The sequence below is a fragment of the Grampus griseus genome, assembly GCF_964374135.1.
Source record: "Grampus griseus genome assembly, chromosome: 19".
NCBI lineage: Eukaryota > Metazoa > Chordata > Mammalia > Artiodactyla > Delphinidae > Grampus > Grampus griseus.
The window spans coordinates 13,515,376-13,538,754 of record NC_139013.1 but is presented as its reverse complement, the minus strand read 5'-3'; the positions used below and the strand labels follow the sequence as shown (position 1 = coordinate 13,538,754).

General features: G+C 56.3%; 3 protein-coding genes across 6 annotated transcripts; 2 read left to right on the top strand and 1 right to left on the bottom strand.

Moving 5' to 3' along the window:
• Nucleotides 1-499: 499 nt before the first annotated feature.
• PSMD8 (proteasome 26S subunit, non-ATPase 8) lies at nt 500-6,182 on the top strand (the record flags this gene model as incomplete). Its single annotated transcript, XM_082677049.1, has 7 exons — nt 500-862; nt 1,898-1,970; nt 2,098-2,200; nt 3,404-3,569; nt 4,541-4,641; nt 5,167-5,278; nt 5,945-6,182. The coding sequence occupies 7 exons, from the start codon at nt 500-502 to the stop codon at nt 6,080-6,082; spliced, it is 1,056 nt and encodes a 351-aa protein (XP_082533175.1). The 3' UTR covers nt 6,083-6,182.
• An 861-nt stretch (nt 6,183-7,043) lies between these two features.
• GGN (gametogenetin) lies at nt 7,044-10,810 on the bottom strand (the record flags this gene model as incomplete). 2 transcript variants are annotated; one of them, XM_082676337.1, is made up of 3 exons in its annotated part: nt 10,715-10,810; nt 8,081-9,952; nt 7,044-7,161 (listed from the first exon to the last, which is right to left on the bottom strand). In XM_082676337.1, the coding sequence occupies exons 2-3, from the start codon at nt 9,931-9,933 to the stop codon at nt 7,044-7,046; spliced, it is 1,971 nt and encodes a 656-aa protein (XP_082532463.1). In that variant the 5' UTR covers nt 9,934-9,952; nt 10,715-10,810. The 2 variants fall into 2 exon arrangements, with proteins under 2 accessions (XP_082532463.1, XP_082532462.1); XM_082676336.1 differs by lacking the exon at nt 10,715-10,810 and having other exon boundaries at nt 8,081-9,974.
• Nucleotides 10,811-13,353: 2,543 nt separating this feature from the next.
• On the top strand, nt 13,354-18,724 carry SPRED3 (sprouty related EVH1 domain containing 3; the record flags this gene model as incomplete). Of its 3 annotated transcripts, none has more annotated exons than XM_082676158.1 (5): nt 13,354-13,441; nt 14,680-14,848; nt 14,957-15,036; nt 17,187-17,327; nt 18,059-18,724. In XM_082676158.1, exons 1-5 carry the CDS (start codon nt 13,358-13,360, stop codon nt 18,722-18,724), a joined length of 1,140 nt encoding a protein of 379 aa, XP_082532284.1. In that variant the 5' UTR covers nt 13,354-13,357. The 3 variants fall into 3 exon arrangements, with proteins under 3 accessions (XP_082532284.1, XP_082532283.1, XP_082532285.1); XM_082676157.1 differs by having other exon boundaries at nt 13,354-13,534; XM_082676159.1 differs by lacking the exon at nt 17,187-17,327 and having other exon boundaries at nt 13,354-13,534.
• Between the last annotated feature and the right edge of the window lie 4,655 nt (nt 18,725-23,379).

The window sequence follows — 23,379 nt, the reverse complement described above, 5'->3', positions numbered from 1 at the left end:
GACAAGAGAATTGAGAAAAAGTGGAGATGTTAAATAGGCGGGTGTGATATAAATGGAAGAATCGGGGGTAGGGATAAAAAAAAATTGGGAATCCTCCGCATATATGGTGGCATTTAAAGTCATTAAGACTGGATGATTTTTGTAAAGTTTGTGCGTATTCGTACAAGCTCGGAGAAAGTGTGGAACTATGCACTGAGAGACGAGAAAGACCTAACGTCAAATCTCAGCCGTTAGTCTCTTGGAGGTTTACCCAGCCTCTCAAAGCCTGTCTGTAACATGGGAAGAATAACACAGCTATCCAAATGGCTCCACCACCGCCACCTCTTGGTTTAGAAAAGCTGCCACGCAGGTGTAATCTCCAATACAGAAACGTAGCATCTCGAAAGCCCAGGCTGAAGCTAGGCGGGGAGGCGTTGCCACCGCTGCCATTTTCAGTTAGGGCAGGTGGCGACTTCCGGTCGCCATCTTGAGTGACAGCAGAGGCGGAGCTCCGACTAACATGTTCCTTAAGAGCCGGGCTCCGAGGGCACCTCCCCGAGAGCGACTGAACGCTAACCCTGGCAGGCGGAGGCGGACAGTCGCAGCCCCGCCCCCGGCTTTGGGCTCCACCTCTCGGCCCCACTTCTGCCGGGCGAGGCGCAGTAAGCGTCGCTGCCGTAAATCGGGCGGGCGATTTGCCGCATCACGGAAGATGGCGGCCGCGGCGGTGAACGGGGTGGCGGGAGCCTCGAGCTCGGGGCCTGTGGCGGCCTCGGGCGCAGTCCTGCAGGCCGCGGCCGGCATGTACGAGCAACTCAAGGGCGAATGGAACCGTAAAAGCCCCAATCTTAGCAAGTGCGGGGAAGAGCTCGGCCGTCTCAAGGTAGGGATCGGCCGGGGGTGCTTCGAGGGGTCCAGACCCAGCCGAGTTCCGGGCGCGGGGGGAGGCCGCAGCGCCGACACTAGGACGGGCTGGGTGATCCAATAGGGTGAAGGATTCGGAACAGCCAAAGTGCGGGCTTGGAGGAATGAAGACGTGAGAGGGGCCTGGAATGGACCAAATGCGGCCCCACGGTGGGGGGAGACGGAAAGAGTGTTTCTGGCACAGACGAGTGAGAAGTTAAAATTTTGGTGCTTGGAGACCTAGCTGGCTGGAGTGGCAGGATGGGGCTGTCAGAGTTTTTCTGATGGAGGATTCTGGACGACCAAGTGGGGAATGAGGACTGGACAGGGTGATGGAAGAAGGAGGCTGAGATGATGGGGTTCGTGGTTAAGATCAGGTCAAGTTAGGGTCTGAGAAATCTGGGGCTTAGGGATGCGTCTGTGGGGAGAGGGGCCCAGCCAAGTTGTGAGGGCAATACTGAACTTAGGAAAAATATTCTCACAGTAGAGGACCAGAATGGGGCTCGGGTTGCTTCAGGCCAGGTGTGTTTGGGAGAGAGTACAAATACAGTGGGCTGGACCAAGTTGCTGAGGGGGGTGTATCTGATAAGGGATAGTGTGTGGGCTGGACTATGGGAAGAGGTTAGCCCCCTTTCCTCCCTGGTGCAGATGGAGGGGGGTAGCTGGGCCCAACCCACCAAAGTGTGGGGAAAGATTGCAGAAGAATTGAAGGTGCTAGTGTCTCCCCACCCCTTGATTCCATTGGGTCAGGCGTGGAGTGGCGTTACTGTTTCTCGAGTGGATCTGTTAATACTTGTAATATGAGGTCATCTTAAATGAGCCCTCATCATGTTCCCAGGCCCCGATCTGAGGGCTTTATGAGGACTGACTCCTTTAATACTCATAACAACCTTATGAGTCGGGGATGATGATTAGCTCCATTTTCTAGGAGGGAAAACCAAGACCTAGAAAAAGGTAAGTAATCTGTACTTGAAGTCCCATCTTCTCTCCTTCCTTCCCCTGCCCTCCTCGTCAGCTGGTTCTGTTGGAGCTTAACTTCCTGCCAACCACAGGGACCAAACTGACCAAACAGCAGCTCATTCTGGCCCGTGAGTGTCACTGGGGTTGGTGGGGTAGCGGTGGGGGTTATGGGCTGTGGTCATGGCAGGAATGGCGGCAGTGGTGGTCAGGGTCGGACCACAGTCACCTCCTGAGAGCTTCCCCTGTTACCCACAGGTGACATACTGGAGATAGGCGCCCAGTGGAGTATCCTACGCAAGGACATCCCCTCCTTCGAGCGGTACATGGCCCAGCTCAAATGCTATTACTTCGATTACAAGTGAGGATGGGCCCTGCCCCTAATTTGGTTTGCGTGCGTGCGTGTGTGTGTGCGCGCGCGCGCGCGGGGTTGTTACTCAGCAGCTTTTTATCCTTGTTGCTCTAGCCACTTGAGACATCTTCCTTCAGTTTGGAATTACCCCTTTGCATAGCTGTGCCGCCAGAAGCCTCAGGGTTAGGGGTTGGCCTGGAGGTCCTGAGTCTGGGATTATACCATCCAGTCTCTGTTGCGCTCCAGTCTGTCTCCCCCTTCACATTCCCACTCTAAATTTCCACTCCCCAATGTAGCCACTATCCCCTTTTACCTGCCTTGGCCCCAGCCTTGTCCCCTCAGATTCATCCCCCCATGGTAGCCAGTAGGTTCTTTGTGACACTAAAATTTGACCATGTTTATCATCAGCTTAGAACCTGTCCTGGCTCCCCATAGCCTTCAGGTTTCAGACCAAGCTCTTTCCTGTGGCCTCCAATGCTGTATCAGCCCTGACCCGTCTGTCTGTGTCTCCCCATCCCAGCCCTGTCTCTCCCACTGGACTGTGAGTCTTCTATAAGCAGAAGGGTCTTAGTCACTGCTGTGTCCCAGCACTGCCTAGCATGGAGCCGGGCCCAGAGCAGGGACTCACTGGCTGTGTGTTGAATATGAAACTGAATGGCTTCATAACTGAATGGGGCTTGCATGGACTAATGATTAAGAATTTGACATCAGAAGCCAGACGAACCTGAGTTTGAAACTAATTTTGCCGCTTCCTGATTATATCGTCTTGGGCAAATGACTTTACTTCCCTAATCCTCAGTTTCCCCCCAAAACTGAGGGTGATGATTCTTAATATCATAATCATAATTAACACTTATATAGTATTTATTTGGGCCAGATACTGTTCTAATCACTACCTGTATTAAATCATTTAATAACTTAACCCTTATTTATTTAACCCACCTCTATCAGATGGGTACTGTGGTGATACCCATTTTACAGTTGGGGAAACTGAGGCTAAGTCACTTTACTGGTGTGAGATCACTTTCTAGGGCCCATATGATTGTGACTTCTTCATGTCTCTTTGGGCCTTAGTTTCATCTGAAAACCCAGGACCCGATACCCCTCCAAGGAGAGAGCACTGGGCAGTCGTCAGGGTCCCTGAAGCCTGGAGTGGGGGGCTTGGTCGGTACCTAAGCCCTCCTTACCTTGGTGTCCCACCCTGGTCCACAGGGAGCAGCTCCCAGAGTCAGCCTACATGCACCAGCTCTTGGGCCTCAACCTTCTCTTCCTGCTGTCCCAGAACCGGGTGGCTGAGTTCCACACAGAGTTGGAGCGGCTGCCTGCCAAGGACATCCAGACCAATGTATACATCAAGCATCCGGTGTCCCTCGAGCAAGTGAGGCTGAGGAAGGGGGAGGGGAGGGCCTGGCTAAAGGGAGTGGTACAGGGACAGACATTCGGGAGGGTATCCTCGCAAATGAGAGGGTTCACCCATCTTTCAGCCTATGGACTCCTTTGTCCAACCGATATTGAGCCCCAGCCCTGTACCAGGCACTGTGGTTGGTTTTCAGACTCAACAGTGAACAAAACAGTTAGAATCTCGATTTTGTGAGGATGACATTCAGGTGAGGAAGTGGACAATAAACAAAAAGATTAAATAACCTGTATATGGTCTGTCAGATGTGAAATGCTGTGGAGAAAAATAAAGCAGGAAGGAGGGTGGAGGGGCAGGGGCAGGGTGGTCAGGGAATGCCTTGTTGAAAAGATGAAACTTGAGAAATACTTTAAAGGGGTGAAGAACCCAACCACCTGGTCATCTGGGGGGGAAATGGTCCAGGTAGAGGGAGCAGCCAGTCCAAGGGTCCCAAGGCAGAAACATGCCTGGTGTGTTTGAGGGGCAGCGAAGAGGACAGTTTCTGGAACAAGGTGAGCAGAATCAAGGAAGAGCTGTAGTACCTAAGGTTAAAAAGTAGTTCTTAGAGCTGAGGTTTCATGGGAGGATTTCACTGTGGGGAGAGGATGGGAGAGAGGGCATTTATGGCAGGGGCAGCACAGCTCGGGCCGAGATGTAGAGGAGTGCGCTTGGGGTGGCTCCAGCTCTGTCTCCCTCCTGGAAAATAGATAATTAGATACTAACCAAGGGCAGGCTTGGGAGAGAGACAGAGAGACAGAGGGAGAGGAAACCAGGAAGGGCTTCCGGGAAGAGTAGGACCCAGTCTGCATGGGGAATGGGTGACTGTATTGCAGAGAGTGTTCTAGTAGAGTGTGGATTATGGAGGCACTGGGAGTATGGTGAGGCCTCAGCGGGTAAGCCCCTGTGCTGCCTCTTCCTCACCCTCTCTTCTTCCTCACCCCTGTCCTCTACAGTACCTGATGGAGGGCAGCTACAACAAGGTGTTCCTGGCCAAAGGCAACATCCCTGCTGAGAGCTATACCTTCTTCATCGATATCTTGCTTGACACTATCAGGTGTGTGGGGGGCCAGGGTCGTGTGGAGTTTAGAAAGAGCCTGGACTCTGGAGTCAGACAGCTCTGTGTTTAAATCCCATTCTGGCCACTTGTGATCTGGGGAAGCTGGGCACATCAGTTCTCCTTTTCTCTGAACTGGAACTGGTCATGAGATGGGGGTAAGAGCCCTCATCTCACTATGGGCTGTGTATGTGTGTGCCCGTGGACATCAGACCCTGAGCATGGACTTGGCACCCAGACAGCACTCAGCAGACAGAGACCCTGCTGCCTCTCATGGGAGTGCTCCACGAGTCATATGGCTTCACCTCAGAGTGTGGGCCCAGGAGTCCCAGAGATCTGAGTGTGGACCCTACTGTGGCCCTAGCTTTGCAACTCTAGTCAGGCTACTCTCCCCTGAGCCTTGATTGGTTGAACAGGGCAGGTAACACATTCCAGCCGTCAGTGCTGAACTGCAGGGTCTGGCCTGAGAGGACAGGGCCTAGAGAGTTGTCTGTGCTCAGTAATGAGAATCTCGTCTTCCCCCAGGGATGAGATTGCTGGGTGCATCGAGAAGGCCTATGAAAAAATCCTCTTCACTGAGGCCACCCGGATCCTCTTCTTCAACACACCCAAAAAGATGACAGACTACGCCAAGAAGGTGGCTGGGGTGGAGGGCAGGGGACCATGGGGCCAGCGAGCCAAGGGGTGCACTCACTAACAGCAGGGTGGGGTGGCCTGGAGGGACACTGGAACAAGACTGCCCAGGTTTAAATCCAGCTGTGTGACCTCAGGCAAGTTGCCGAATTTCTCCGAACTTCAATTTCCCTACGTGTAGAAAGGGGCTAGAGTTTAATATGTGGGATGAGCTTAGCCCAGCACCTGCCTCCAGGTGCAGGTGGAGGCTTAGCATATGTTGGTTGCTGGGCTTATCAGAATTCCTTGGAGGTTGCAGCTTTTCCCCACAAGACTTTGTTTCATTTGGTCTGGGGTATTGGTGTGGGAGCAGTGCCCCTGGAGATGCTGATGCATGGGGTGCAATAGCCCTGGTGACTGAAGAGGGTCAAGATCAGACTGGAAGAGGTGAAATTGAACTTGAGTGATTGTGACAGCTGATACTTAGTGATCGTTTACTCTGGTCCAAACACTGTTGGGAGACAGTTTCTTCAAACATGGAGAAACTGAGGCACAGAGAGGTGAAGTTACTTGCCTAGGGTTGTGCAAGGTAGAGTAGGGTTGGTGAGGAAAGTGATCCAGGGCCCACATGGGTAAGGGGAGGGTGCCTGTGTGATCACCCCACCCATCTCTCATCTCTCCCTTCTTGCAGCGAGGGTGGGTCCTGGGCCTCAACAACTACTACAGCTTTGCCAGCCAGCAGCAGAAGCCGGAAGATACCACCATCCCCTCCACGGAGCTGGCCAAGCAGGTCATCGAGTATGCCCGGCAGCTGGAGATGATCGTCTGAGCCCACCAGGCACTGGGGTGGAGCAGAGCTTGCATTGTTTAAGGCAGTTGCAGTGCAGGGTTTCCCCCAATAAAGGTGGATTGACATTTTCTCTCTTAGGCCCTTGTCTCCCCGAGTGGAATGGTAGGGACGTAAGTTCTTATCTCTGAAGAACTTGGAGGTTTGGGGGCCCTAGGAGGTCTGAGGTAACCCTGGGCCAGCCTCTGTCCAGTGGCCATTGCTCAAGGTCTCAAACACAGATGTCCACTGTGGGGGCCCAGTGGCACAGCGGGGAGAGCACAGGCCCCGGGTAGAGGGACTGTTGCAGCCAGCTGTGGACACACAGAAAGGCCAGACCAACGTACCAGAGTGTTTCAGTGAAGGGGGCGAAGTGTCCTGATTTTGAAAAATGTTTGCAATGAATTAAACCAGTTTTTTAAAATGACATGCTGAATGGACCTCTGTGGAACAAAAGGCATGGGCCCTGGCATGGGCTTGCCTTGGTTCCCACTCTTCTGAGCCAGTGCTGTGACTTACGACCTCCTGCACCCCCCAGCCTATTTCCTGCCTTGAAGTCCTCAAGAAGGTGTTTAAGGCAGAGTCCAAATCTGGCTGAGCCATTTGTGGTTTGTGGGATTTTCAAGAAAGTCTCAGAGAGGGAATGATCATTCCTGCTTTCCAGAATGATTTGCACTGAACCCCTGAGCTTGGCACCAGATCGGCTTGGAAATGGGGCTGATGGTATTAAGGGGAATGAGAACATCTCACCCCTGGGTGCATCAGTCCGCATGCTGGTTGAATGGAACCTCCCTTATTGCTAGTCTGGGTCCAGCCTCGTGTTGCCAGGATGTGGTGCTTTCATGGAGACCTCTGCCCCGCCCCACCCCTTCAACCCTTAGCCAGTGACTGACAGGCTCTAGGCATCTGGATGGTTATTTTATTGTCAAGGAGGGGAAGGCAGAGGGCATTGAGCAGACTGCACTCAGTTGGAATGGGTAGCCTGCAAGTCGTAGTGCTCCAGCCCAGCTACCAGGGAGCCGGCCAGCTTGATGGTGGTGACCCAGGGTGGCTCACTCAGGTGGTTGGTGGGTGTGCTCAGCCTAGGGAGAAGGTAGAATCTTCAGGACCTGGCTATGTGGCCAGGCCCTTACCCCTTCTAGGCTCCACTTTCTCCATCTGTGTAAGGAACCATGTCTGAATATCCCAAAGGTAGTTTAGAGCCGGGCTGTATCCACTTAAACTTAGTAGAAAAGGGGGCTGAGGGTTGGTGATAGTAGTTCTCCCAACTCCCCCTTCAGGTCCCAGCTGAGCCCCAGAGGTACCAGGGAAGAGGGTCTCCCAGTTATTCAGGTTCCTCAGGAGCCAGGGTCAGACAGACCCTGATGACCAGATCCTGAGATTTAGGGGTGAAGGAGAGGTAATCGCAGGATGCAGTGTCTCCCCTGAATCTACGGAATCAGGAGTAACCTCTGCAGCACAAGGACTGGGATATCAGTGCCCTCTGGCGGTCAAAGTCTTGGGTTCGTCGGGAGAAGGTGCCAAAGGCTGGAGGGGTAAGGAGTCTGGGGGGCTAGGCCTGGGGCTTCCTTTGGAGGCCTGCATTTATACCCGTTTGGTTCCAGAAGACCATCATCTCCCATCCCATCCCTGAAGAGCCTGGGATGTGGTCCTTGATGTCACCAGGGACAGGGTCAATGCAGTGAATAGGGTCAGGCCAGCTGGGACCAGTTTTCCCTCCCTGATGGCTCCAGAGACTAATAAGAGGGCCAAGGGTCACGTTGGAGGTCTGGATACTAAGGAGCGGGGCCAAGGTGTTCTCTGTCAGGGATCAGCATGATATCAAGGCTCCTCTTGGTTCTGAAGGGTTGGAGCTCAGCTGGGTTTGAGATGCAGCCAAGGGGAGGGTCTAGGGTCAGCTGGGGTCAGGACGCCAAAGGGTTGAATGGGGCACTCCAGGAAAGTCGGGTTCAGGACTTGGAACGGTATAACTCCCCTCCCTACTCCCCGACCTCCCCTCACCAGGCAGACACGTTGCGTGGCAGGCGGCGATGGCGTGGCTGGTGGCGGCAGTAACACTTGAAGGGACAAGACTTAAGCACCTGGAAGGGTGGCCAGTGGCGCGTGGCGCCCGAGTTAACCGTCCCCGCTGGAGGAGCCCCGCTGCCACCCCCCCCTCCACCACCGCTGTCAGTCACAGTAGTTGCAGTACATTCGCGAGGACCATCTCCAGGCGCGCCATCCTCACGCGGAGCGGCCCGGGCTGCTCGGGGACCCCTGTTCCGGCGCGTGCGGACCTTGACGGGCGCGGGCGCAGGTGGCGATGGCTCAGCCACGGTGGGAGCTGGAGCCGGGGGTGAGGCCGGGCCTGGAGCCCGGTCAGCGGCCAAGGCGAGGGGCAGAGCGGGAGCCGGGGCGGGAGCCACGGCCGACTCCAAGTGGCCAGGGCTTGGGGTGGGCGGGAGCGCCACGGGCAGCCGCGTTGGCTGGAGTACTGGCGGCTGCGGCGCGGGAGGCGGCGTGGGTGGTGGCGTGGGCGGCGGCGGCGGCGCTGGCGGCGGCGGCAGCAACTCCTGCGGGCTGGGAGGCCCGGGGCGCACAGGCTCGCCATTGGTGGGCGCCGGGAAGATGAACACAGGCGGCGCCAGCAAGGTGGGTGCGGGCCTCCGGGGCCTGGGAGCTGGATGCATCCGCCCTGGCGGAGGCGGCGGGGAGCCCCTGGGCCCTGAGAGCGCGACTGCGCGCCGTCGGGGCGCCCCGACGCCTCCGCCAGCTCCACTGAAGCGAAATTGGCGTTCAGGGCCATCAGGGGGTCTCACCCAGTCAAATTTGGGCTTCGAGCCTACAAAGGTGGTGTAGGATGGAGGAGTAAGGGTCCGGGCGTGGGACGCAGGCGCCGAGGGTGGTCCAGAACACCCCTCGCCGTCTCCATCACCGCCTTCTGCTTCATGAGTTCCCCGAGGGACCTCTCCCGAGGGGCGAGAGGCCCCAGGAGCCAGGGGTCCCTGCTTCAGGACCTCAGCGTAGGAGATGGTGCCCGAGGCGGCGGCGAAGAGTCCTCCTCCGCCGCCGCCCCCGAGAGAGGCTTTGGCCGCTAAGGAACTCGACGCTGCTGCAGGGGACAGCTGGGGCCCTGACTTGAAGGTGACTTTACACAACAGGCTCAGGCCGGGCTCGGAGGCCACAGGCCGGGCCATTTCGCCCTCGCCTGCTTGGGGAGGTGACCCTCTGCCGGTCATCTGGCCCTCGCTACCGTGCCTGGCCTGGCTTTCTGTAGGGGTTGCGGCGGACGTGGCCAGAGCAGGAGTGCTTCTGCGTTCTGGGGGCTGCGGGTCGGAAGGTGTCGGTAGTGGCGGCTCCAAGGGCGGCGGAGTCGGGGATGGGGCCCTCGGGACAGGGTCGGGGTCCTCTCCGGTTAGTTGCTGGGGCGGCGGCGGCAGCGGGCGGAGGTTGGGAGGGTCGCCCTGGCTGCGATGGCTTGCCTCCAGCAGACCGCGGATCTGGGGCACCGAAGTGCCTGTGGGTTTTCGCCACTTAGATGGCGCGGGCAGCAGGGTCCCCACGGGGGACGGGGGTGGTGTGGAGACCGCGGCCGCAGTCGCCTCCTCTGAAGGGGGCGTCACTGGCGAGGGCAGTTCTAAGGTCAGGGGCAGGGGTGAGGGTGAGGCCTGGGGCTCTGGGGGTACCAGGAGGCCCGGGGACGTGGAGCTGCCAGGGAACCAGACGCCCAGCCCGCGAGCCAGGCGCATGGCCGGGGAGGAGGGGGTCCCCTTGGGCTCCAACAGTGATGTCCGGCGGGAGTCGGAGGACGGGTCCAAGGCCTGCTCTTTTCGGGAGCCCCCACCCGCGGACGACTCCGACTGCACGTTCCCCATTTCTGACGGAGGTCAGGGGCTGTGGTCAGAAAAACTTCCGCCAGTCAATCTGCCAGGGCTGTGGGAACCCCACGAGGCTGGCTGTACTTGGTCCTATCCGTCAGCGCCAACCCCGCCCTTGTCCTCCACGATCCACTCAGGCACTAGTCTCTCCCCGCATTCCTGTTCCGTGACTCTTGATGTTCACATCTTCTTCCCCGTGGCCCCATACAGTTGCTGTTCAGATACTTAGTCCTCCATCCTCCTAGTGTACTAAGGTTGGGTCCCTGTCTCCCTGGCTGGTCCCTCGTATCACATCCCTACACTTTGACCACGTCTCAGGTCTCTAAGCTCCAAGACACAGGTCTTGCCCGCTTTCCTGTCAGTCACTCGGGCCACATCACTCATGATGGTTGTGCTCTGTAGCCTATAAGGCCTACAAAAAGTTCAAGCTTTTCTCCCTGGACTCTAAATAGGCTCCAGAGGCCCAGGCCCCGCCCCCGCCCTGTGGTCCCGCCCCGATTGTCAGAGAATCTGGCCTTCACAACACCCCCCGCCCCAGGTCTGGCCCCGCCTCCGCTTAACAAATTCCCGGTATTCTTGTCAGGCTAACCGCTCAGTCACCACCTCTAACCCTCAGATCTCTCTCTCTGTGTTGATCATTTGGTCCTGCCCTCTTCCCAGGCTTTAGTCCTAAATTTCTTTTCCCGCTCCTGGTCTAGCTGCAGGCCTCACTCTCAGGCCCCACCCCTTTACCCAAGCTCCGTCCTGGCTACTCCTTCGCTCAGAGGATCCCACTCACCGACTCCTCCAGCTGACCAAAGTTCAGACCGCGGCCCCCTGGGCCCAGGGCAGGGCGGGGAACGGCCGTAGCAGAAAATAACCGAAAAGAACGGGGTTGCGGGTGAAGGCAAGTGGGCGAGACTGCGAGGGCGGACCCCGAGATCTAGGCCACGCCCCCGGGCTCGAGGCCCCGCCCTCCTTGAGCCAGCTTGGGCACGGCCCCTTACGAACCCGGTTCTCCCTTTGAAATACTCGGGAGTCTTCTTCCCCGCCCCCAAGCCTTGTAGTCCTAGGCCCCACCCCTATAGAGCGTTTTAAGCCCCTCCCCTTTATAATGCCCCGCCCCTCTCCGTTAGTCTCTCTCCCGAAGCCCCGCCCATTACAAACACTGCTACGTAGCTCCTCCCTTTTGGAGCTCTCCGACGTCCAGCCCCTAAAGACAATTTACTTATAAGCTCCGCCCCCTTAGGACTTGGAAACCTCTCTTCCCTAGACCCTCTCCTTGCTCGGGCCCGCCCAGAAGGTCCTTCCTCCGTGGACCCGCCCCTTTCTTGACGCACGCGCTTGTCCGCGCCTTCGGCGTCCTCACCCTCTCCTTCCCCCTTTCCTTCCCCCAGGTCCTCCGACCCCGCCTCCTTGCAAATGCTCCCTTCTTGCCCCACCCCTTTTCGAACCTAGCCGGGCACCCAGCCCCTCCCATTTAGAACCCAAAACGTAGACCCTTGCCTCTTTAGAACCTTGAGACCAGGCTCCGTCCCGGACCCCTTCCTCATATCCTCAGGGACCAATGGCGCGGATGGGTGGGAAAGTAGGGGATCCTCTCTGGATCCTGAGAAAATGCGGGCTGGGGGGCTGTTCGCTGGAGCCAGTGCCGGGCTCTAGGACCCAGCGGGCAAGTGCGCCTGCCTCGCGCTTACCCCTCCCCCAAGCCGCCCCCTCCCCCCCACCCATCTTTCAGGTTCCCCCTCCCTCCCCCCTCGCCCCGGCTCCCGGTGCCCGTCTCTAGCGCCGCCGGAGCCAGCGAGGGAGCCGGAGCGAACAGGAGGAGGAGGAGGAGGAGGAGGAGGCCACGTCGCCACCGCTCGGAGCCCGGCCGGAGCCTCCCAGGCAGGTGCAGAGGGGGGCGAGGGGGCGGGGGCTGACAGACCGCCTGTCACGGTGAGGGGGCAGACAGCACCGCGCTGCGCCTCCTGCCCACCGGGGCACCCCCCGGACCCTGGCTGGGAGGACAAGGGGGTGGGGGCCCCCAAACTGCGCGGCAGCCATTTGGGGTACCAGTGTCCATTTGGGGGGCCTGGACTTCCTCGGAGGACGCCCCATTCATAAAATTCCGTACTGGACCCTCACCGTTGGGGAACTCAAGGGACCACTCCCCCCGGGAAACAGATGTGTGGGGAGCGTAGGGCATCCAGAAAGCCCGGCGTCCCATCCCAGTAGGCCCTGGTGCGGGGGGGACCCCTGCCCTCTTTCTCTGCTTCACCTGTTGTCGGGGGAGGCGGGCGGACAAAGGAAGCAGCGTCACGTGACTGCTCATTCACAAAATCCCATCCCATTGAGAAAAGGGGGCTGGGGGCGCTGCGGCCGCCCCTTCCCCTCCCCAAGGGCTGGGGAAACCCGGCAGCCTGCAGGTGGGGGAAGGGGCTAGACCTCGTTGCTGGGGTCCCTAAGGCTGGGGCGCCAAGGTCCCTGCGCTCGGCGGTAGTGAGGGGTTGGACGCTGATCCCGATTACTGGGCGGAGGGCTACGTCCCTTGAGCTGGGGGGCGGGGTAAGATGGTTCTGAAAGATGCTGGGGCGGGGAGGGAGAGGAGGAGGGATCAATTCCCCCCGCCCCCCACCCCCTGCAATCTCTGCCCCTTGCCTTTCCTCGGCAGGGGCCTGAGAGAGCAGGCTTGATTTTTGTGAATGAAATGCTCTCTGGATGTGTCTCGGTCGCCCGTTTCTGGCTTCCTCTGCCTCCATCTCCCTTTCGGCCTGTCTCTGGCCATTTCTGGTTCTCTCCCTGCTCCCTGCCCATCTCCCGTTGCTGGGTGACTCAGTGAGCTTTGCATCCGGTCTCATTCATAAATCCGGGAAGGGGTGGGGGGGAAGAGAGCCTGGGTTTCTCACCCAGCCAGTGGCCTGGGCGGCAGGGTGCGGAGGCAGTGTAGGGGGGACTGGAGCTGAGTTGATGGGCTCTAAGAAAATACATATGCGCAGGCACCCAGCTGTGAGGGGGACGATGGGTGGGGCCGTGGGTACGTGCTGAGGGAGGAGAAGGAGACAGGGTTGATAGGGGATGAGCAGGAGGAGGAAGGGAAGTGGAAGAGCAAAGCTATGGGGGTGAGGATGGGAAAGATGGGGAAAGGGAGGAAAGGTGGGTATGGAGAAAAAAGGTAGATATGGAGAAGAAGGTAGGCATGGGAGAAAAGAGATGGCAAGAGGAAGAAAGAAGCCATGCTGGAAGAAGGTGGGCATAAGAGAGGTGACGGGTATGGGGAGACAGTGGGCCTAGGGGAGGAGGTGGGTGTGGAAGGTAAGGTGAGTAGGGGTGGCTAAGGGTGCAGTAGATCCAGCTGTGAGGGATGAAGAGCAGAGATGAGGGTTGGGGGAACACTGAATTGGAGAGCAGGATTGACGCCCACTGACCCTGTTGTCCCTGTCCCCCCACCTCCTCCAGGTACATGGTTCGGGTCCGAGCCGTGGTGATGGCCCGAGATGACTCCAGTGGGGGCTGGCTGCCTGTGGGGGGCGGGGGCCTCAGCCAGGTGAGCGTATGTCGGGTCCGAGGGGCCAGGCCCGAGGGGGGGGCCCGCCAGGGGCACTACGTCATCCACGGGGAGCGCCTCCGGGACCAGAAAGTGAGCCACCCTGGGGCGTGGGGGTAGGGTGAGGGTGTGGGGAAGTAGGGGAATGGGACTGGGGATGTAGAGGTGAGGTCAGGTCATCTCGCAGCACCGGGGTGTGGGATGGAGTTGGAAGCATATCTGTCCTCTGTCTGAGAGTGGGGAGTTTGGGGACTATTGGGGGTATTAAGCAGGTCCTGTCCACTGCCGTTGCCTGCTGGACTGTCACAGCAGCCTCGCACTGGTCTCTTTGCCCTTCTGCTGCTCCCTCCCCCAACCTCAGTCTGTTCAAAAGGGGCTGGGCTAACACCTGACTCAGATCCTATCCCTCCTCGGCTCGGAACCCTCCCCGTGGCTCCATCTTGCTCAGAGATTCTCATCACGAGGATTTTACACCACTGGCCCCTGTCTGCCCTAAGTGTATGGAGGCATTTGGTGGGGGGACCGTCTGGAAGTGTCCAGTAGGGTTTACAATCCTAATGTGGGTTCAGCAGGAATGTTCTGGGCTGTCTGGCCTGAAATGGAAAGAGAATGTTGACGTTGCAGCTGGGGGTGTAGTAGAAAGGTTTGGATCGTTTGAAAAGGCTTGGAGTAAGGGTTGAATTTCAGAGCAAGGATCGGAAGGAACAATGTACGGGGGTTTGAAATGGTGTCAAAGAATATAGTGTTGTTGGGCAAAAAGATGAGGGAACTTCTAGGGTGTTGACCAGCATCTGAGGGGAAATATGTGGGAGTTTGTTAAGAATTGGGGGATAATATTTGGGGAGCTTATTGGGGCATCAGAAGGGGATTAACAATAACATTTTGAGATGTTCAGTAAAATTTGGGGAGTATGATTGAGTCACATGGGGGATATTGGCTCTCAGAAAGAGGTTGACTCATTTTTTGAGGCATTCAATAAAATTTGGGATTCCTATTGAGATATGGGGCGGGGCGTGGTTAGGAAAATGTAGGGATCAAGGGGTTTGGGGGAAATATTGGAGTATCAGAGGTCTGCCCAGTAAAGTTGGGGAGTGGTATTGGGGTGTTGATCAGGGTTCAAGGGTACACCTAGGGTTGAGAAATGAAGTTTGTGGGATGCTCTGGTATAGAGTCTGGGGAAGTCACAGGCATGGCTGGAAGGGGGGATATCTGACCTGGTCCCTTCCTGCCCCCCTCAGACCACCTTGGAGTGTACCCTGCGGCCAGGCTTGGTTTACAACAAGGTGAACCCCATCTTCCATCACTGGAGCCTGGGTGACTGCAAGTTTGGGCTGACGTTTCAGAGTCCGGCAGAGGCTGATGAGTTCCAGAAGAGCCTGCTGGCAGCACTGGCTGCACTGGGTCGAGGTGAGTGGTGCAGGTGGTGGGCATTGGTGGTGGTGGGGGGGGGCTGGGGTGGAGGGTGGGAGAAGCCGGGCCCAGGGAACTCACTCTCTGCCTTTCTCCCTGCCCCAGGCTCGCTCACCCCCTCCTCCTCCTCCTCCTCTTCCTCCTCCCCTTCCCAGGATACCGCAGACACTCCCTGCCCTCTGACGGTGAGTCTCCAGGAGACAGCTCTGCTGGGAGGGCAGGGGTTTCTTACTATGCTACAAACATTCTTGAGCACCTACTGTGTATCCAGCACCATGCCACGTGCTGGGCACACGAATTGGGGCCCAAACAATAGTGTCAGTTTTGATCCCAGTTATTCTAGTTTTTCTGTTCTATCCTGATTTATATGTTCATTCAAGGGTATTTATTGAACACCTTGAATAAGAAGTGTTTTAAGCACTGGGGATACATCAGTGAACAAAACAAAGTCCCTTTCCTCGAGGAGCTTCTATTCTAGTGTGGAAAGGCAGAAAAAATATTAAGGTACACTATAAAAATGAATAAATATTAAAAGCAAATGGATGAACAAATTAATGGGAAATCCATCCTTCTTAGGGGTACAAACCTTGGAGTCATCCTTGCCTCCTCTCCTCTTTGATGCCCCTCATCTAATCTGTCAGCAAATATTGGCTCCACTTTCTTTCTTTTTTTTTTTAAATTTGGCCACACTGCATGGCTTGTGGGATCTTAGTTCCCAGACTGGGGATTGAACCCAGGCCCTGGCAGTGAAAGCGCTGAGTCCTAACCACTGGATTTCCAGGGAATTCCCTGGTTCCACTTTCAAAATGATCGGAATGTGCCTCCAACCTGGTTACTGTTCAACCTCATCTCCCCACTGGACCATCTCATCAACTGCCCCCTCCCCACCATCTCCTTTCCCCACACACAGAGAGGGACCCTATTGACATCTAAGTCAAATCATGGATATCTCCCACTTACAACCCTACCCAGGCTCCGTCTCACTCGTGGTAAAGGACAAAGTCCTCACAGTGGCACATAAGATCCCACACAATCTGGCCTCCTATTACTCTCCCTCATGCTCACCTGGCTTTAGCCACACTGGCCTCCTACTGGTACTCCAAAAGGGCAGGCACATTCCTGTCTCAGCGCCTTTGCACTCGCCGTTCCTCTGTCTTAGAACACTCTTCCCCAAATTTCCACATGGCTTATTCCCTTATTTCCTTCAGGGCTTTACACACACATCACCTTAGTGAGGCCCTCCCTGAGTAACCTGTTTAAAATCTCCCAGTGCTCCTTATCCTACTCTTTATCCCCACCTTCTAAGATATTTTTTGTATTTCCTCTCCCAATAGACAGTTTTCTTATCAATGACTTTACTGTCCATCTCTCATGCTAGCATGTCAGCTCCAGGAGGGCAAGGATCTTTTGTTGCTTTCTTGCTGCATCTTCAATGCTTAAAACAGTGCCTGGTAGACAGTAAGTGTTCAGTAAATATGTGTTGAATAAATTGATTGAATGAATAAATGCACATAATGTCGGATTCGATTTGGCATTTGCTGGGGTACAGTGGGAGTTGCTCGAGAACACTTGGAAGAACAAAACTGGTTCCCTGGGCAGAAAAGGGAGATTCCCAGGGTAATGGGAGATGCAGGTGGGTCTACAAAGTCACACAGACAGGTCCCACTTATTGAGCACTTACTCAGGAAAGATGCTGTGCTCTCCATGCTCCATCTCACACCATCCCGATGGCCTTTGTGAGCCTGGCATGTCGTGGGTGCTCAATGAATGTTTATTGAAGATAGTAATCGGATGAGGTGGGAATTATTCCCAAGTTACAGAAAGGAAACCAAGGGTCTGAGAAGCTCGTAAAGGACAGAGCTTGGTTTGGATGGGAAGGAACACATTCCAGGTGGGTGGAACTGCCCCAGTAAAGGTGTGGTGGTGGGAAGGAGGCAGGAAGGCAGCTGACAGCCAAGGGAGAGGGCTTCTGAGAAGGGAGGTTGGTTTGATGTTCTGTAGGTTGGTGAGCTGAGCAGATAAGAAGAGAAAGTCAAATGATAATAACCATTTCCAGCCCTTCCTGTACTTCAGGCATGTTTATGCCCTTTACAGTGGGTCCTAACCACATCGTTACGAATAGACAATATTATGATCCCCATTTTACAGAAGAGGAAACTGAGGCTCAAAGAGCTGAGCTCACTTGCCGGAGGTCACACAACCAGTCAGTGGCAGAGCCGGGGCTTGAACCCAGGCCTGTCTGGCCGCAGAGCCCTCGCTCACAATGGGAGGGGGTCTATGTAAGGGCATCGGCTGTGCCAGGGGTCCCGGCTCTGAGGCCGCCAATCTCCCCCAGTCCCACGTGGACAGCGACTCCTCCAGTCACAGCCACCAGGAGACGCCTCCCACCGCAGCGGCGGCCCCCATCGTCACCGTGGAGTCAGCTTCTGGCTTCGGGCCGGCCACGCCCCCCCAGCGCCGCCGCTCGTCAGCTCAGGTGCGACCTCCGACCCCCGGTGAAATAAGGCCGGGCGCTGGGGTCCCGAAAGTGGGCGGGAACTGAGGCCGCAGAGGGGCAAGAAACCACAGATTCTAAGGGATGGCTGACCCGACTTATGGCGGGGGAGCTTAGGCCTGGGTTCCTCGGAAGGTTGGGTGAGGGCTTCCTGCGTCTCCTGCGCTCTTGGAGACTGGAAAGTTCTGAATTCCACAGAGGTTTAGGGGACGACTCGGACAATGACTATATTAGGAAGTTGGTGGTACTCGTGGAAGGAGTCCTTTAGTGCTTAATTCACGAGGGGTAGGGCTCAGTATCCAAGGGGTAAAAGGGACCTGGGGACCAGACTCCTGCGTCCTGAAGGAGGAGACGGCTGGGGTCCAGGAGTCTTGAATCTGAGAGTAGAGGGGGCTGGGTACTGGGACCCCGGATCTTGAGAGAGGGCAGGACTGAGAGCCTGGACCACTGGGTCCTTAAGGTGTGGGTTTGGTTCCCGGAGTCTTCTGTCGGTCCCTAGATGTCCTCTGTCCCTGGGAGGGGAGTGGGCTGAGGACTTACAAGTCTGAGTACCGGACCCAGGCAGTCAGGATACCAGGGCAGGATCCTAGGATGAATGACGCCTGTGGCTGGGTCTGTGGATTCTCGGGTCTTCTAAGGCCGGGATGGATTGTGGTGGGATGTGGGGCATCACAGACCCCGCTAACTTCTTCTCCTTTGTCTTCGTCCCGCAGAGCTACCCTCCGCTCCTACCGTTCACGGGGATTCCGGAGCCTTCAGAACCCCTGGCCGGGACAGGGGGGCTGGGCTGGGGCGGCCGCGGCTATGAGGATTACCGGCGAGCTGGGCCACCCGCACCCCTCGCCCTATCCACCTGCGTCGTGCGCTTCGCCAAGACCGGCGCGTTGAGGGGCGCAGCCCTGGGGCCCCCCACAGCCCTGCCCGCCCCTCTCACCGAGGCTGTGCCTCCAGCACCCCCGATTCGCCCACCCCCGGGCCCCGGCCCGGCCCCTGCACCTACCAAGGCCTCCCCGGAGGCGGAGGAGGCGGCGCGCTGCGTGCACTGCCGCGCGCTCTTCCGCCGTCGCGCCGACGGGCGTGGCGGCCGCTGCGCCGAGGCCCCGGACCCGGGTCGCCGGCTGGTGCGCCGTCTCAGCTGCCTGTGGTGCGCCGAGAGCTTGCTCTACCACTGCCTGTCGGATGCCGAGGGCGACTTCTCGGACCCGTGCGCCTGCGAGCCGGGCCACCCGCGCCCCGCCGCGCGCTGGGCCGCGCTGGCCGCACTCTCCCTCGCCGTGCCCTGCCTCTGCTGCTACGCGCCCCTGCGCGCATGCCACTGGGTCGCAGCGCGATGCGGCTGCGCAGGCTGCGGGGGTCGCCACGAGGAGGCGGCGCGGTGAGGACGGCCTGGTGGGTCCGGTAGCCGGACCGAGGACCCAAAATTGAGGGTCCAGGACCCCGGACTCCGTTCGGACCCCAAACCCAAACCTAGACACACCCGGAACTTGGAGCTTGAGTTTGGATTGAGAGACCCCAGACCTGGAACCTGGACCCCAAATGTAGGACTGAGAGACCCCAGAACCAGCTTCATTGGGATGTCTGTCCAAGAGGTCCCAGGCATCCTGAGTTCTGGCGTCCCCGTTCTCCATCCCCACTCCGCCCCGCTCTGGCCTAGACTGAGCAGATTCCAGGGATGCCCAGACTCTTCACCTCAGGCAGGCAAGGGAGCACACGGATCCCTGAGAATCGGGCTCTGAATCCTGACTCACTGTTCAAATTACCAATCTAGATCCAGTCATGCCTGGCACCATGAACCCTCAAATTACAACCCCAGAATTAGGAGTTGCCGGTACCTGACCCTGCCTGTATACAATTACTCCCAGATCTTGAGACCCTAAGACCCAGAATCACCCCTAAATCGTTCCTGAATGCTCACCTAAAACTCGGAGCACCTGTATCTGAGATGTTCTTGTAGCCCCAGGACTTCTTAGATACCGAATCCTCTTAAGATACTCTGAGTCCTTGGATGTGCTCAAACGGATGTTCTCTGACCCAAATGACTTGGGAGACCCATCTCAGAGCCCCCCCTCCCCACACGCACACTGCCCAAGATCCAGAATTAAGACTCCAAGATGCTCTGTGAGCCAGGGATCAAAGAAGTCTGTAGACCACCGACACCAAGCCTGTGTTCCCAGGAGCTTTCGACTTCATATGTAGGACTCTGAGATGCCTAGTCCCGCAGGTGTAAGACTGGAGGCAACCAACACCTCAGGGCCCAACACATTGGTCCCAACCCCTCAAATAGCCCTCTTCCAATCCTCCTTGGACTTGCATTTCAAGCCCCAGAATGTCCTGGAATCTTTGGCTTCTTCGTACCCACAAATTCCCCAATCCACTAAAGGCTGGGAGCCCAGGTCCCACAAGATGGGATGTTCATGGCAACTCAGACCTCTGACCCTTTGCCCCTGAGTGACCCCAAGGTGCTTTAGGAGCACTAGATCCAAGACCCCAAGGTGCCATTGACCCCCAAATTCAGCACTCAAGCCTACACAATATTGGGATCGTCCCTGACCCAAGACCTTGGTCCCTCCATACCAGAGACAAATCTGAGGCTCCCTGGGACCCTAGCACCTTCAGATCCCAGATTTCTTTGGACCCAAACCTCTCTAGCCTGATACTTCCCAGGCCCAGCTTGTGCATCCCCTGAGACCTGCTGCCCATTGAATCCTGCCATCCATACGCCCCTGAAACCCCAAGTTCCCAGACACTGGAATTCTAGTCCCAAGGGCTCCAGCCCAAGCTCTCAGTATCCCACAGAACTACCCCTTTACCCTAAGGGGAAAAAAACATTTTGAGGTAATGTTCCTGGATTCCAGGACCAACCAAGAGCACCCCTGCTCCCATCTCTAGGACCCAGCATTGCTGTAGATGATTGTGCAAGCTGTTCATGAAGCAGAGGCACACAGCCAAGGTGGTGAGTGGGGCTGGCCATGCTGTGCCCTCAGAGGAAGGTGGGCATTGCACAAAGGCAACTAGATATGGCTCTATTGGCACAAAGGCCACACACACACATGCCAACCTTGCAGACTCTCTTCCAAGCCCAACTTTGAGTCCTAGCCCTAGTCCAAGCCTTTTATGATCTGCCCCTCTGTTAACTCCTTCTCTTCCATTTCAGAGTTGGGAGTTGTTTCAGAAAGTTTGAAAGCGTGGTTCATGGCCCATTGAGAGTCCTCTTCTGGGGAAGGGGGATTCCAAGGTCACTTTCCCCTGAGTGGAATGGGACTTCTAGTGTACCACAGATCTGATGGCCTCCTGCGTGGGGGGGGGGGGTATCACGGTCTTGGAGCAACACAATCTCAATGTTGTACGGGCTTGGGACCTGCATCTGGTCCCGAGCACCTTGAAATGTGCACTTACCTTTCCTCATTACCCAGACTTGGATAGCCTTGTGGGGGTTCAAGGGATAGGTCAAGGGGGCCAGAGGGGTGGATCCTCCTGTCACTTCCTTTAAATTATTAACTATTTATTATATCCGGAACCTGTGAGATTCAGCTCTCTCAAGCAGACCCTGGGATGGGTGAGAGAAAAGGGGGGTGTCCCTCCCATCCCCACTCTGCCCAGCTCTCATCACTGTCAGACCCACCAGAGCTGAGGGCGGAGGGACTGGAGGCTGGGGCAGCCTGGGTCCCCATCCCCCTCTCTGTGCCTCGGTCTCCTCCCTTCCGTGGTGGGCGGGGGGAAGCTCCATTCTTAACCTACCTCGTTTTGGGGAGGGGTGGGACGGGGGACCAGAGTGCTGTAAGGTGCTGCGGGATCTGCGGATGAAGTGGGGGGCTGGGGGACGGTTCCCTGGCTCCCACCTCCCAGCACCGCCTCTCCCAGGTCTCCCAGTCCTGCTCCCTGCTGATACCCACCTCTGATCCATGATTACTCTTCATCACCCCTAGATCAGGGGTGCATGGAGGGATGACCCTGGGAGCCAGGAAGACCTCAGACCCTGGAGCCCCCAGGCCCAATTTCCCAGCTGCTTGCCCCTCAGATTGGATGCTTGGCCCCCATACTCGGGAGAGGCACCCCGACATTTATCTTCCTGATCTTGATTCTAAGCCAGTCTGTGACCTCAATGTTGTTATCAGGGCAGGCTGAAGTAGCGGGGGATGATGCGGGCCGAAGACCCAGCCTTGTCATCGGGGGAGGGGGCATGAGATATCGGCTCCAAGAAATGTCTGTGACAAAGTCTCAGCCTGTGTTCTTTATTTGCATTGATGCACCCCATCCATTCACCTTCCTGAACCACCAGACCAGTCCCCTACCCAAATCCTCCTTTCCCCTTCCCATCCTTTAGTCCCAAGCAGATCCTCCAGCTGAATCTTATACCTCCAGTCACTCTACATTTATTGGACACCCTTTTTATTGGCGCTGGGGATAAGGCAGTGAACAGAACAGACAAAAATTGGGGAATTCCCTGGCGGTCCAGTGGTTAGGACTCCACATCACTTTCACTGCCAAGGGTGCAGTTTCAATCCCTGGTTGGGAAACTAAGATCCCTCAAGCCACGAGGCCAGAACAGACAAAATCCTTTCCCACAAGGAACTTATGAGCCTTACAGTGAAGGAGATAACATGTTAGAAATGATACATACTATAAAGAAAAAATAAAGTGGAGATGGGGGATACAGGCAGTTGTAGCTGGCGTGGTCAGGGAGTCCCCACTAAGGAGCTGGCGTTTGAATAAAGCCCTGAAGGAGGTGAGGGAGTCTTGTGGATGTCTGCAGGAAGAGCACTCCAGGTAAAGGGGACAGTTGTGCGAGGCCCTGAGGGAGAAGCATGCCTGGTAAGTCTGAGGGACATCAAGGGAGCTGGACGGGGGAAAGCGAGGAGGAGGGTGCTTAGGAGATGAAGGCTGAAAGGTGACAGGGAGGATCTGTGGGGCCTTGCAAGCTACTGCATGGACTTTTCTGCTCACACGGAGTGAGGTGGAGCTACAGGAAGGCTCCAAGCATGGGAGGGATGTAACCTGACTCAGGTATTCATAGGTTCCCATCTGCTGCCTGTGGGGGACAGATACTGGGGAGGAGGGGCCGTGGAGACATGGTGAAGGCTGCTGGGATGGTCCAGGGGGGACAGTGGTGCACAGGACGAGGGTGAGAGCAGTGGAGGCGGGGAGAAGTGGGCAAGATACTGGATCTGTTTTGAAGGTCCAGTTCACCAATTTAGATATGGAGTACACTATAAAGAGTAGAGTCAAGGTTATGACTCCAAGGCTTTGGCCTGATCAATTTTTAGTATTTTATTAAGGTCAACAAATGCCCCCTGAGTACCCAGCCTTGGGCTACGCAGGACTATGGAGGAAACAGATTAAGGGTAGGCTCTGCCCTGGAGAAACAGGTTCTGGCCCTTTTCTTCCCTGAGGCTCTACTCCCAGTTCACTCCCACTCCCAGTAGAACTACAGAAACTACAGGAGACCAGAAAAGAGTCCGGAAGAGAGTAAACCTGGAACAATAATTTTAACAACAGCTACAAAAACAAGAGCAGTAATAACAATAGTAATAGGTTAAGTGGTAAAAAGCACGGACTTTGGAATCAGATCTGAATTTGGAGTCCTGGCACCACCATGCATTCACTCTGTGATTCATCCTCTCTGCATCACAGTTTTCTCTTCCATAAAATAGAGATAAGATACTTAGCCCAGTAGCACACACGAAATGCTCAATATATGTTAGTCATTTTTAATAGAGTACCCCGTAGATGTCTGCTAAGCACTAATCCTCACAAACAACTGTAAAATGTAGGCGTTATTACCCTCATTACACAGATGTGAAGAAATTTGGCAGGAACACAATGGTGGTGAATGGTGGAGTCAAATCCTAACCTTTGCCTGCAGACAAGATTGCACTCCTAGGGTGCAATCTCTTAATCACCATAATATATTGCACCTGCTCCCTCTCTCCAAGGCTCAGGGGGGCAGAGGGGTGAAGGTCCAACGGACTAACTCGGTTTGGTGTGTGTGTGTGTGTAGCTGGGATTCCTGGGTCCCTGACAGAATTCCAACTCT